Here is a 13008-nt window from a genome sequence, read left to right on the forward strand (position 1 = left end):
AGCATCCTTGATCACCACCACCGCCTCATGGTGACGCGCATGCGACCGGATCGACAACGAAAGGACACACGTAAGAGCACGGCGAACGGAAAATTAACGACGGAGGAAACGTTGGGCGGTTTTGAGGCCGGTTGTTCTCAGTTGGCGGCATCTGCAGGGTCGTTTTGCTGGGCGAAATCCATCGACCAAGCATAGCTGCGAACGAGACGAACAGAATACTGTACGAAAACGTGCGATTCGAACCCGAATTCCGGTGTATCCGGTGGTCCACGGCATTTACCGAATTGTCTTTGATACCCTCCCGACACACCAAACACACCCAACAAACCGACGATTGCCACCGATCTCGAGTCCCGACAAGGTTCTCTTCCCAACAGACGTCTCGACGACATCTCAACAATCCGTTCCATCTCCTCCCTCATACTGCCTGGTAATTTAGATCCGTCAGGCGCTAATTTTACCCCGGGGCTGTGAGAATCGCCGATACAATACAAATACGCACAACGGCCAGCATGGCGGCACGACCAACCACACCGTCGTCACCCAAGACGATCAAGATCAAGGCCCCGGTGCCGGGCATGCCCCTATACGGCTGTGAACACGTGCAGCAGCTGTTCTCGCAGGGCCAGGACACGATCAACACGTCCATTTTTCATTATAAAATCATCCTACGCAAAATCTTCGACCAGCCGCCAATTGTTCCCCAGACGTCCAAGTCTGCAGACGGCCAACCAATCACGAACCTGACACCCAACTACCTGTGTTTGCAATGCCCGACAACGCTGGTCCCGGAGGACATTGGCAAGCATGGCAAGAAAAAGAGCCATCGATTTTGTATGTGACATGGGACAGGGAGAGAGAATGAGGAATCAAGACAAGCGCCAGGGACATGGCTAACCCCAACTCACCTCGTCCAGACGTTGAATCACGATGCGGCACCCTGTACTGCCACATGTGCGACGATTTCGTGTACGACCCAACATTGGAGGAGCTTCGGCTGCGCAAGATAGGCACCGGCTCATTCTCGAGTATGTGCTGAACAAATAGGAGGCCCGCACGCCGCGTTGACAACAACAGAATGCCACTAACAATACCGAAGCAAACCGCAAGCGGAAGCATGACGAGCTGTTCTCGGACTCGCTCAAGGACGACCCCAGATACATTGCCTCCAACACGACTCTTGCGTCGTGCCGGGCCAGTGGTCTGCGTGGCATCTACAATGCCGGCGCTACCTGCTACCAGAATGTGATTATGCAGTGTTTCTTGCACAACCCGCTCCTGCGCAACTTTTATCTGTCCGACGGCCACCAGAGCTCGCTGTGCGAGTCGCCACACTGCCTCAGCTGCGCCATGGACGACGTGTTTCAAGAGTTTTACGGCCAGGAAACAACCAACGGCTACACGGCAGCCAATATTTTGTCGAGCTTCTGGATCTCCGAGAAGAAGGCGTTTGCCAACCTCGTGACCACCAGGGAGCAAGATGCGCACGAGTTCTTTCAGTTCCTGGCCGAAGAGCTGCACGAGCGCAACGGGGACGGCAAGAAGCCCGAGCACGGGAGCGAGCATTCGTGCACGTGCATCATCCACCAGACGTTCTACGGCAAACTGCAGAGCACGACGACGTGTCAGCAATGCAACGGCGTGACGAACCAGGTGCAGTCGTTCTTGGATCTGAGCCTGGGAGTCGACAACATGAAGCGGTCCAAGAAGGCGCAGGCCGGTTCCGGCGCAAACAAACTCACGCTGCAACAGTGCCTCGACGAGGAGTACATCAAGTCGGACAAGTGCGAGTACCGCTGTCACAAGTGCCACTCGACGCGGCAAGCGCGCCGCCACACGTCCATCAAGTCGTTGCCCAATGTGCTGTCCATTCAACTTAAAGTATGTGCTTTGGTTCGGTTTTCTTGTTGTTTTCTTTTCTTTTTTTTTTTGGCTTGCTTTGTTTGCCCACACGCTGCTTCCTTAACTCCATGCAACTAACACACCAAGCGCTTTGAGTATAAGCAGGGTCGCCACGACAAGGCTGTCAAGGTCGACACACCCGTCGAGTTCCCACTGCAGCTTAACATGTTGCCGTACACCAACCGCAGCCGTGGCAACCAGGATAGCCGCGAAAGCTACGAGCTCAACCGGTCGTGCATGTACGACCTGCTCAGCGTCGTCGTGCACGTCGGTGAGATCGACACGGGCCACTACGTGTCCTACTGCCGCGTGGGCGACCAGTGGTTCGCTTTCAACGACCACCGCGTCGAGCTGGCGTCCAACTCCGAGGTCCTGGGCGCCAAGGCGTACCTCCTCTTCTACATCATCCGCTCTCTAGCTTAAAATGCGAGAGTGAGTGATGAACAAAAGGGTTGTATTGGCCTTTTCAACGATGAACAAGAACAAGATTGCTTTTCTATTCCTTGCGCTGCTCGCTTCGTCTCTTTTTGCTCTTTTTCACTCTCTTCTTCCACCCTACTTGCGTCTGGGCCCAGTCACGGCGTCGTCTCTTTTTTTGTATGCGCGTGTATGTTTTATATACGCCGCAATTTGTCGATCCCCGTGGTACTCGCCGTTCTTTTTTTACTGTGGACCGTCTAGTACTTCATTTATCTTCGGTATTGTTTTCCAGCATCCCGGTTTGCATGGACGGGGAAACGAGATGGTGAAGGGGGGAGAGTTTGTTTTCTTGCCCGCGGCACAATCAGAACAAAGGTCAATAGATACTGGACTGCACCTTTGTCTAATGGAACAGAAGATGGAACAAGAACAACCCCAGGCATTAGTCGGCGCCCTGAAATATAGACCATGTATTTTTTTGTTTCTTTATCTATCTCATTCATGATTTGTGCGACGAGAAAGTTCGTGAAACTTGAAACTTGAGAAGCGAAACAAAAGCACTCCATTCACAACACCTCCTACTGAACTACGCATCCCGGAACTTCCAGTCGGCACATTCAAAGTTGGCGTACGACAAGAACTCGTTGCTTAGTCCGTTCGAGTGCTGCGGCACAAATGTCGTAATCCGCACGCCCTGCGCCTTGTACAGCTTGGTCGTGATCAGCTCGGCCATGCGCTCGCCAGTGCACGAAATAATACGCGTGTTCGGGCCAGGCTTGCCGATCCAGCGCAACGTCAGGGCGGCTGACATGTTAATGAGTGATCACAGCACAGATATCTCCACAGCAGCTAAAACGGACACCGACACGACTTACTCTTTGTCTGGCAGTCGTCACTGAGAAACGGCGGGTCGCAGATGAGGCGATCGGCCGTGCCACGAAGGGCCGCTGGCAAATTTGTGGGCTCATTAAAGTCGTAAAAGATGAACTCGTCGCCAAAGACGGCAAAACGCTTGTCGTGCTCGAGGAGCAGTATCCGTGGCCGGGACTCGACCGGGATAGTTTTCTGGGTTGTCAATACATGTAACGGCGAGCAAACCAAGAAGATGCATGGGACAAGGAAAAAGTAAAAAGAATTAAACATACGGCAATGTTCTTAAGCATAATAAAGACGCTTGGTGTAGAGACGACGACAATAAGAGAAGAGGCATCGGTGCCGTCCAGCAGCTGCCGCGCCAGGACAGTGGCTGTTTCATCCGAGTACTAAAGGGGTCAGCGATCAAGTCCTAGGAGGGGCACAAAAGGCACAATATGAGAAACAACGGCCAGTCAACAAGATGGACGCACCCAAAACTGAGACTCGTTCCAGTCTTCGGTGAATGAGGCCATGGTGAGATCCGGGAGGGCTGCCTCGGCATCTGCCGCCTCCTTGGCCTTGGAGGCGGCCTCTGCAACCGCTTGTAAGTCGGCAAACCGCTTCTCGCGCTCATCACGCTCCTTGTAGAAGTCCTTAAGGGCGCCGATGGTGGACGACGAGAGAGTCCTGAAATGTCAGCAAGTGTCAAAATCCTTGAAGAAAGAAGGCGAAACACTCGCCAACTTACAGCTCGTCTTCACTGTCGGAGCCCATGGTGCAGACGGTCGTGTGTACGGTGTGTATTGGTTTCTCAAAAAAAAAAATGGCCGGGTTGTATATGCGCAGCCTTCGTCATACGTTGGTCGTTGAGTTATCTGTCGCTCTTTGCTGTCAGCCTTGTCCCGTGTAAGACGAGACCTTTTTTGGGCAGATGTGTACCAAGGCTGACAAGCGCCAAATTTTTCAATGCGCTGCGACGCCACCACCATTAAGGCCCAGCCGTACCAAAACGGCACCTATTGCAAGGCCAGCTAAAGTGTACGACATTTTGTACTGATATTTGCAGCCATTCACAAGAGCATACTGACGAGATTTGGCATTTCTTGCTATTCCATTTAAATAAAGTCAACTATGCATATCTGTCATCATTGTCGGTTCTTTTTTTTTTTTTCTTTATGACGTTTTACTTTTTAATCTTTTCATTTTTCACTTCAACATGTCAAAGCAGTCTTGAAGAACCTCCATTTTCGCATCCCATATTCTCAATTCTGTTTGCCTGCGTCTTGGTTGTCAAATATATACACTGCCCCGTCCAGCCAACTGAGAAAAACAAAAAAGAACAATGCTCGTCAGCTCTAGATCATCACACCAAGCACTCCGGGGCAACCATCTACTGGTCGTCCACGACGTGCAGGTACTTTCTGTCCTCCCGCTTCTCGCGCTCTGTTGCTGGCGGCAGGTCGTAGTACGAGGAGCTGCGGTATCCTTGCTGTTATGGTCGTTAGTAAGTTGAGGCAGGTAGAGCTGAGGGAAGGGAAAAAGAAGCAAAGAAAGCGACTAGGGGTGCTTACTAGGTAGTGGTAGGTAAAGTCGGCAATCTCGCCCGGCTTCTCAATGCCCAGGTCCTTGAACGTCTTGGCCGTCTCGTCAATCGTCTGATCAATAAATTCCCGCTCAACATCCTCGCCCGACAGCACCGGCCACCACAGCAGTTTGTTCAGCAGTGTCGCCGCCGGCTTCAGCAGCGCCTTGGGCACGTTGATATGTTGCCGCTTCTTGTAGATTTCGCGGTCCACAAGCTCGGCCAGCTCGGCTGTCGAGTAGTTCTTGGGGCCGTACAGCTCAAACGTCTGGCCCGCCGTGGTGTCGTCGTACAGCATCTTCTCCAGCGCCTGGCCCACGTCAATGACGTGCACCGGCCAGTAGCGCTCTTGCATGTTGTTGGACGTCAGGACATTGTACACGCCCGCCAGCCGCAGCAGAAGGTTGTCCTCGAAACCGAACATGGGCGCCGGGCGCACAATCGTCGTCTCGGGGAAGATGGCGCGCGCTACTGCCTCGCCGCGGCCCTTGGTTGCGTAGAACTCCGATGGCGACGTCGGGTCCGCGTTGTACGACGACACGTGGATGAACCGGTCAACGTCGTACTTGGCCACCGCCTCGGCAATGCGCTCCGTTCCCTCGACATGGACATCCTCAAGGGAGAAGTTCCTGCAGGTGGGCTTGTATCAGTATGGGAAGGGGCGCGGCGGCGGTCGAGATTTGAACCATAATAACATTGCATCGATGAACTTACTTGGTTGGGTAGTTCCGGCCGATGAGGTTGTAGACAACGTCCGAGTGCCGGACGCTCTCCTCAATCGACGCCGTGTTCCGCAGGTCGAACTCCGTGAACACAATCCGGCCAAGATCGCCCGTCACCTTCAAGTGCCGCTTGGTCATCTCCTCACGAAAGGGGATGACGACCGTGCAGCCTTGCCGAGCTGTACACAACAACAAACGCCCTGGTCAGCAAACTCCGTCCTTCTTCGGCCCTCCCTTTGTCCTCCATTGCCAATGCTGCCGGGGATATTAAAAGACGCACCAAGCCGGTTCACAATATAGCGACCGAGGGCGCCCGTGGCACCGAACACCGTGGCCGTGTGGCCTGTTGCAGTCAGTTAGCATTTCCAGTTACGACCGTCGTAGAAGCTTCGTAGTTGCATGGATCCAAGGGAAGATGGCTATCGGCGATGTGCGTACCTCCAAGGGAAGATCTGTAAACGGTGGAAGGGACAGAATTAGCTATGATCTCCACGGTCTAAAGTATCCATCTCATGGCCGTGTTGAAACAGTCCGCCCATACCTTCCACCCTGCACCCGGATGATAGGCTTGCCGGTGCGTGTGATTGTGACGTCCGAAATCGCACGGCGCTGCTGCTGCTGCAGGACGGTCCGGGCCATCTTCTGCGACGACCGCACGGCGGTAGCCGGAAGGGACAACATGGTGTGAGGAAGGGGGCCCCGAGGCAACAAATGCGGCGCAAGTCGGTAAGATATCGGGGTCGTAGAAGCGCAAAGGCGGTGGTTGCGTGTCAATTGGCTCAATTGGCGAGCTGGCCCAGCACCCGTTGAACTCGACTTTTCTGGCTGTTGCGTGGGTCAAAAACGAAGCGAAAGTAATATTCGGGATCCCATTGGCGGATTGGCGGACGGCGGCCGGTGGCTTCCAGCTCCACACGTGACGATTCACGCGCTGTCGCCGCAATTCTGTTAGCGGGGTGAATCCCCTGGAATGGTAGATTGGAGTAGCCCCGGAGAAACTGATTTTGCGGGCTTTGGCGCCCAGCCTGGCAGGTGCAATTGGAGACGACTCCAGCAGGCTGCATTCGAGCCGCGTCTTTCGGAGGGGAGTGGCGGAGGGCGAGCTGGGAAGGAAGCTCCAGCCAACTGGTGACCACTTTGAATGTCTCCAAACACCACAGCATCAATACAACCAACCACCACCAAAAACAGCAACGAAGTCATAGAAGCATCGACTTGTTGACGATACCGCACGACCTCCCGACACGGCGACCCTTACGACAACCAATTGGGTTTCACTTTTTCCTTATCCTCTTCGGTACCATCATCACAAACAGCACACAGCTGCCACCATGAGCGCCGAGGCGTTGACCGACTTCCTCGACGAGCAGCGCGATGCGGCGCCGGCCGAGCTGCAGGGCGCCATCCTCGAGATCGAAAACCTGTGGGAGCGTAAGCTGTGGCACCAGCTGACCGATGCGTTGCTGGTGGTGTTCAACGACGAGCAGAGCGAAGACCTGCGGCTGCCCTTTTTCAAGGTGTTTGTGCTCAAGTTCGCCGACAAGATCAACCAGCTCAAGTTTGTCGACCTCGCATTGAAGGCCGCCGAGTCATGTAAGGACGACAAGGAGCGGTTGGCCTTCCTCGAGTCCGTCACCAAGCGTGTCGACCACGAGGACTCGCAGGACGCCTTTGTGTTTGCCACCATTGCCGTGGCGCGGGTCAAGCTGTCGCTGCGCGACTTTGACGGCGCCCGCAGCGACCTCGACAAGGCCGAGCGCGTGCTGGACACGTTTGACGCCGTCGAGAATATTGTGCACGCCGCCTTCTACGACACCAGCTCACTCTACTACCAGGCCAAGCTCGACTTTGCCCTCTACTACCGCAACGCCCTGCTCTACCTGGCCTGCGTCGACGTGGCCTCGCTCGACGCCGACGACCGCCACGACCGCGCCTACAAGCTGAGCTTGGCTGCCCTCGTGTCCTCCAGCATCTACAACTTTGGCGAGCTGCTGCTGCACCCCATTCTCGACGCCCTGACCACCGAGGACGAGGACGACGCTTGGCTGCGCGAGCTGCTTTTTGCTTACAACCGCGGCGACCTGCGCGCCTACGAGCGCCTGTCCGAGCACATTGCCGGCAACTCCCTGCTGAACAAGCACAGCGGACAGCTGCGCCAGAAGATTTACCTGGCCGCGCTGACCGAGGCCGTCTTCCGCCGCCCGCCGCACCAGCGCTCCATGACATTCGCCACCATTGCGCAGGAGACCAACGTGCAGCCCGATGAGATTGAGCACCTGGTAATGAAGGCGCTGAGCTTGGGCCTGCTGCGCGGCACCATTGACCAGGTCGACGAGGTGGCGCACATCAACTGGGTGCAGCCTAAGGTGCTGGATATGAAGCAGATCGACAACATGCGGCAGCGGTTAGGAGAATGGGGTACCAGCGTCAACCAGCTCGGAAATTGGATTGAGCAGGTGGGCCAGGACGTCTGGGCGGCATGAGGTCATGGCAATTGGTGTAATCGAGCATAGAATAGAGCGAGTATGTGGAAACGAGATTACGGTGGACAGGGTCGGTCAAGGGCGTTTTAATGGCCTTTTTCTGCAACACATCCACATTCATGTAAAGTAGCCAAACCAAAAGACAAAAAAATTCAAACATTTGCAGAAGCGGGCACTGTATGTATATTGCGAGTATATGCGATGAAAACGAGCTCACATATATGTATATCCAAGTATATAATTTTATCTCAGCTTTACTTATTTTACAGTACGAAATTTCCAACGTAGTTCTCCTGAAAAATATTCGAAGTAATTATTTGAAAGATACAATAGTTTATTTATAAAACCGACAAAACATTCGCGAACGCTACCCAAGCAAATAAAAGTGTTACGTGTCAAGACGTACAACATGTAGTCCAGTTTCTCTATATGACAAAAACGCCTTACTTCCTTTTCCCATCAATCATGACACGGAGGATACAGTTATGCGCCAACCACCTTATCACAGATCGTTCTTGGACGATAGCCTTCTCTCGCTAGAAAGCTAGTGCCGTGCATCGTACGTACGCCGACAGATCACCATACATGGGATCTATCATTATGTTCTCCGCCAATTAGGAGCTCGCCGAATCTGCAGCTGGCCGTCCCAGCACAAGCACCGACCCAGCCAGCCACGCCGGCCACCACACGCACCACAACACCACGGCCGTGTACATGCCCCAGACGTCCCACCCAAAAGCCGCCAGGCGGAGCGCCTCGGCGACGTCCAGCTTCCACACCGCGCAGCAAGCAACCAGGACGCCGAGCGGGGACACGATGTTGAGCAGTGCGGTCGCGAGCCAGCGCATAACAGCGCTGTTGGGCGCCGGCCGCATAAAGGTCAGAGGGCTTGCCAGCAGGCCAACCAGGAAGGCGAGCGAAAAATTGAGGGTGGCAAGCGACGACAAGAACATGCCAAGCAGCAGTAGGGAAAACGACTTGATAAGGTCGTACTGCTGGGCCGTGGCGCGGTAGTAGCTGGTCAGAACGCCGGAGATGACGTGAGGAAGGACAGCGTTGGTCACAGAAAAGCCAATAAATATAGGCGTAAGAAGCTGTGACCTTGTTAGCAACGATTACGCAGCACTATATAATAAAACCAAAGACAAAAAAAACACGTCTTGTCAACTCAACTCACCCAAGCGGAGACATGGTTAAATAGATAGAGAGGGGCCATGCCGAGTGCCTGGCAGAGTGTGACAACAGCCAGGGGGAGGAACAGATCACGCTCCTCGGCGATGCCGTTGCCGCTCGACGTCGACACGGCAGCCTTCTCGGACGTAGCCTTGGACTTCTTCTCTTGGGTGCCTGCGGCGGTCCCCTGTTTCGACACGGCCTGTCCACTGCGCACCCAAAGAGCAATGGCCATGATCGTAAAGTTGGCAGCCAGCAGCATAGCACTCGGCAGGTAGGTGCCAATGCTTACAAAGCGCTCGCGGCCCATCAGCAGGTAAAAGAAGAAGCTCTGGTGCAGATGCTCCAGCAGGTTGTTGAGACTGCGGAACGTGCCCTCGAGGATACGGCCCATGGCCATCTCGTCGTGCTGCCAGCCGGAAATGACCACGTTGCCCTCGGGCGTCACCGCCGTCGCCGTGTACGGCTGGAGCGTGATGGCGTCCACGTGGTACGCCATGAACGCGCTGTGTGCACCCGTGGCAGCGCCCAGGCCCTGGCGCAGCATGCCACGCAGCATCGTGCGCAGGCGGTCCGCGTAGCCGTCATCGTGGCGCCACATCTCCTGCAGCGACACGCCGGTGCCCATCTGGCCGCCGGCAATGTTGACAACCGAGTTGATCAGGTCCAGGTTCGGCAGCTGGCCGTTGACGCCGTCGTAGACAATGTGCACGGCCGTGAAGCGGCTGCTGCCGTTGCCGTCGTTATCGGCAGGGTCGGCCTTGGTGTAGTCGAGCGCCACGGCGCCCTGCAGCGCGCCCGACTTGCGGGGCAGAGGGCTGACATAGCGACCATCGTGGGCGTCGTGGTAAGCGTCGACCCAGGCTTGCGGTCCCGTGAGACTGTCGGGCGGGAACAAGAAGATAATGTCCTTGGACCACAGCGACCAGCGGCGGAAGTAGCGCGCCAGGGCCAGCGCGAGTGCCACGCCGTGCGGGTTGGGCACGTCGTGGATGCTGAGCCAGGGGCTGACAAGGACGAGGGCCTCCGTGGCGTCACCGCGCGGGGCCTGGAGAATGGCATAGAGGTTCTCGCCGGCAAACGTCTCGCCCACAGAGCGGTAGGTGTAGTTCTGGCGGCCAACTTTCAGGCCGGCGGACGCAAGGATGGGCTCGAGGTGGTCGTTGATGGCCGTATTGGACTGGCCGAGCAGCCCGTTAACCTCGTGTTTGTAGGCGCGGAAAACGTGCTGGTCGCTGCCGCCAAAGTAGGTGTGCACTTGGCCCGGCAGCAGGGCATTTTCGGAGATGTATGTCCGCCGAGAGTAGGAGTCAAGGGGCAGAACAAGCAGTGAGGCGACACCGACCAGGATGCAGAGCAGCGAGAGGTATGGAGGCAGCTTGAGAAGCCGCGGGTCGCGTCGGAAGCGGACAAGGGAAGCTGAAGAGTCAGTACGTGGCGGGGAGCAGAATGCATCGACGTTTGTCCCACGTGTGTGGAGGGCATCCAACTCACATATTAAGCTGGGCATCGTGGGCGACAGCACAGTGACCACGACATGCGCATGGCGAGCGAGAAAGGCGGACAAGAAAGTGAAGCTCTTGGCGAGGCACGAACAGCTGTGCTGTAGTTTTAGCGCGTCCAGGAACAGGCGCCCCCCTATTCGCGCCTGCCGAAGCCCCACACCCAATTAACGGGTAGAAGCATAAAAGCGCCACAGCGCTCCTTCCAATTCGGGTAGCCATTTCAGTTACATCATCAGAGTGAATTCGGTCGAAATGTCGTATTGTAGTACGCCGTATGTCATAGTATCCGTACAATGGGGGTGGGCACGAACGCACGTCTATTATCATTATTACTGGCCCTATCGGGTACGCGGTCTAGCGTCACGATATGCACAGTTGTTTACAAAAAGGTACTGGGGGAATGTGTGCAACAGGCAGAAGCGGCAAGAAGAAGAATGGGCCCATGGAAAATGGAAAAGCAACAAAACGAAAACGCCGCTCCAAGAGTTATCCAAATGCATGCCAGTGAACTGGCCAGAGGCCCCTGAAAAATCGACAATGGACGAGAAACGACATGAGTAGGCATGACCCGAACGCGGTACATGACCATATAATTCAAAACAACCGCACAGGACTCCGTTAATATGATGAGACAACCCCGATATTTCCGCGCTGAGACACGTATAGGTAAATATAGAAAGGACGACGAAGAGCAGAGCCGAAAATTCCAGATGGGAACAAGACGAGGCTCAAAGTGCGTTCGAGCGCGACTAAGGACCCAGGCGCTGGGTCGAGCCCACGAGGCCGATAGCCGGGGCTGCGCCTGTTGTGCCGGCGTTTACGCTCGGCAGTACTCCAAAACGGCCGTACGTCTTCTGGTCGACGCTGACATAGTGCGGCACGCGTGCCAGGAGGTTGAGACGGGCCTCGATCCAGCGAAGGGCCGACTCGGGCGGGGACAAGAACTTGAGGTAGCCGAGACCACACAGGTAGCCAACGCCGAGGCCGGCCAAGTGGCCTGGCAAGCTCGTGTTGGGGATGAAGACGGCAATGACAAAGACGAAGAAAAGCGGCGTGGCCCAGGTCGGGACGGGCACAGAGGCGATGACCAGGGCCGGGTTTTGGCGGTATGTGCGAATGGCCTCAACGCCAAGGAGGAGGAATACCCAGACGCTGGCACCCATCACCGCCGTGTCCATGCGGAAGATGCGTTCGAAGCAGACGTAGATCAATGCCGGAAGCGTGGAGAAGGCTAGAGTCATATTGCATCTATGTTAGCGCTCGGTCGTTCTCGCAAATTTCAATCGCTTGTCGCCCCCCTTTCAAAGTTGCTACGTACGTCCAAAGAACAGCGCCAGCGTCGTGATCGTGCCATGCTCGCACTCAAACCGGTCGAGCAGTGGCACCAGGGCCGCTACGTTTGCGACCACGTGGAACAAACCCATGTGTATCAGGGGGAAGGTATTCGTGCGGTAGACTAGTAAAAGTTAGTCGAAAGGCAGACGAAAGACGGAGCGAAGGGACATAGACCGGGGACAGGGATGCCGTACGGGTCGCAAAAGACAGCTTCGACGGGACAAGGCCGCCCCACGCGCGCAGGTCCCAAATCGGCAGCCAGTCCAGAAGATACAGAGCCACGATCAAGGCGGCGACAGCGCGTGTGAACAGTGGCAGGCGCGCAAGGTACGAACGCGTAGAGCGTGCAGGGTTGAATGCGCCCGATGGTGATGTCGACGACGCAGAGGACGAGCCGCGTGGCGTCCAGAGGTCCGCGATACCGGAACGCCTCGGCTGGGGCGATGAGGAAGGCATTATGAAAAGGAGGGGAGGATGTATAAGGGGGGGAGTCGAGATATGCGCGGCCACGGAGTGCACCTTTCGACGAAAGGAGCCGGTTGTTCCGGGCCGAAAAGTTGTTGCGGGAAAAGGAGGTTGAAAATCACGACACGGCTTAGAATGTCGCCAGACGAGGCGCTTCGCTGCGTGTATACCTCTGCGTTGAAGATGTAGAGTGTTGGTGACCGTCGTCTCGTCGTCGCTGCTGAGAACCAGTCGGTAGCAGGGTGTTCTCGGGTCGTGTCGTGTCCAGAAAAAGTCGTTGAGGCGCCAATGTTAACAAGGAGACAATGTAGAGATGTCTCGTGTGCGCTCCTTCCACGAGTGAGCAGAGCCTAGCAGTCAGATTACCCTGTCATTCCGTGTGCTAGCGGCGGCCTTAAGGATTTTGGTTCCTGTAACTGGTCATATATGTCACGCCAACCTTACACCGGGACCTGAAAAAGCCACATTTGCATGTGATCCAACACGTGATTCTCCCCACCGAACCCATCGGCCGTCGAGTATTATCATCAACATCGTTCCCTCCCGTGACGTACCCGGCGACAATT

General features: G+C 55.6%; 6 protein-coding genes across 6 annotated transcripts; 2 read left to right on the forward strand and 4 right to left on the reverse strand.

Moving 5' to 3' along the window:
• Positions 1 to 512: 512 nt before the first annotated feature.
• On the forward strand, positions 513 to 2325 carry SPSK_00483 (ubiquitin carboxyl-terminal hydrolase 22/27/51; the record flags this gene model as incomplete). The annotated part of the gene is made up of 4 exons (XM_016727451.1): positions 513 to 834; positions 918 to 1028; positions 1100 to 1881; positions 1990 to 2325. The coding sequence occupies 4 exons, from the start codon at positions 513 to 515 to the stop codon at positions 2323 to 2325; spliced, it is 1551 nt and encodes a 516-aa protein (XP_016582710.1).
• Positions 2326 to 2908: 583 nt separating this feature from the next.
• Positions 2909 to 3951, reverse strand: SPSK_00561 (n-6 adenine-specific DNA methyltransferase 2; the record flags this gene model as incomplete). Its single annotated transcript, XM_016727527.1, has 5 exons — positions 2909 to 3126; positions 3198 to 3387; positions 3468 to 3584; positions 3669 to 3864; positions 3926 to 3951. The coding sequence occupies 5 exons, from the start codon at positions 3949 to 3951 to the stop codon at positions 2909 to 2911; spliced, it is 747 nt and encodes a 248-aa protein (XP_016582711.1).
• Positions 3952 to 4567: 616 nt separating this feature from the next.
• SPSK_00506 (NADH dehydrogenase (ubiquinone) 1 alpha subcomplex 9) lies at positions 4568 to 6162 on the reverse strand (the record flags this gene model as incomplete). Its single annotated transcript, XM_016727474.1, has 6 exons — positions 4568 to 4666; positions 4749 to 5388; positions 5474 to 5660; positions 5762 to 5824; positions 5920 to 5933; positions 6023 to 6162. 6 exons carry the CDS (start codon positions 6160 to 6162, stop codon positions 4568 to 4570), a joined length of 1143 nt encoding a protein of 380 aa, XP_016582712.1.
• A 650-nt stretch (positions 6163 to 6812) lies between these two features.
• SPSK_00551 (26S proteasome regulatory subunit N9) lies at positions 6813 to 7964 on the forward strand (the record flags this gene model as incomplete). Its single annotated transcript, XM_016727517.1, has 1 exon — positions 6813 to 7964. The coding sequence occupies one exon, from the start codon at positions 6813 to 6815 to the stop codon at positions 7962 to 7964; it is 1152 nt and encodes a 383-aa protein (XP_016582713.1).
• A 614-nt stretch (positions 7965 to 8578) lies between these two features.
• On the reverse strand, positions 8579 to 10647 carry SPSK_00460 (glucosyllphosphatidylinositol transamidase; the record flags this gene model as incomplete). Its single annotated transcript, XM_016727429.1, has 2 exons — positions 8579 to 9058; positions 9142 to 10647. 2 exons carry the CDS (start codon positions 10645 to 10647, stop codon positions 8579 to 8581), a joined length of 1986 nt encoding a protein of 661 aa, XP_016582714.1.
• A 744-nt stretch (positions 10648 to 11391) lies between these two features.
• Positions 11392 to 12433, reverse strand: SPSK_00562 (rhomboid protein 2; the record flags this gene model as incomplete). The annotated part of the gene is made up of 3 exons (XM_016727528.1): positions 11392 to 11873; positions 11961 to 12098; positions 12172 to 12433. 3 exons carry the CDS (start codon positions 12431 to 12433, stop codon positions 11392 to 11394), a joined length of 882 nt encoding a protein of 293 aa, XP_016582715.1.
• Positions 12434 to 13008: the final 575 nt, after the last annotated feature.

This window comes from Sporothrix schenckii (genome assembly GCF_000961545.1).
Source record: "Sporothrix schenckii 1099-18 chromosome Unknown Cont49, whole genome shotgun sequence".
NCBI classification, from domain to species: Eukaryota; Fungi; Ascomycota; class Sordariomycetes; order Ophiostomatales; family Ophiostomataceae; genus Sporothrix; species Sporothrix schenckii.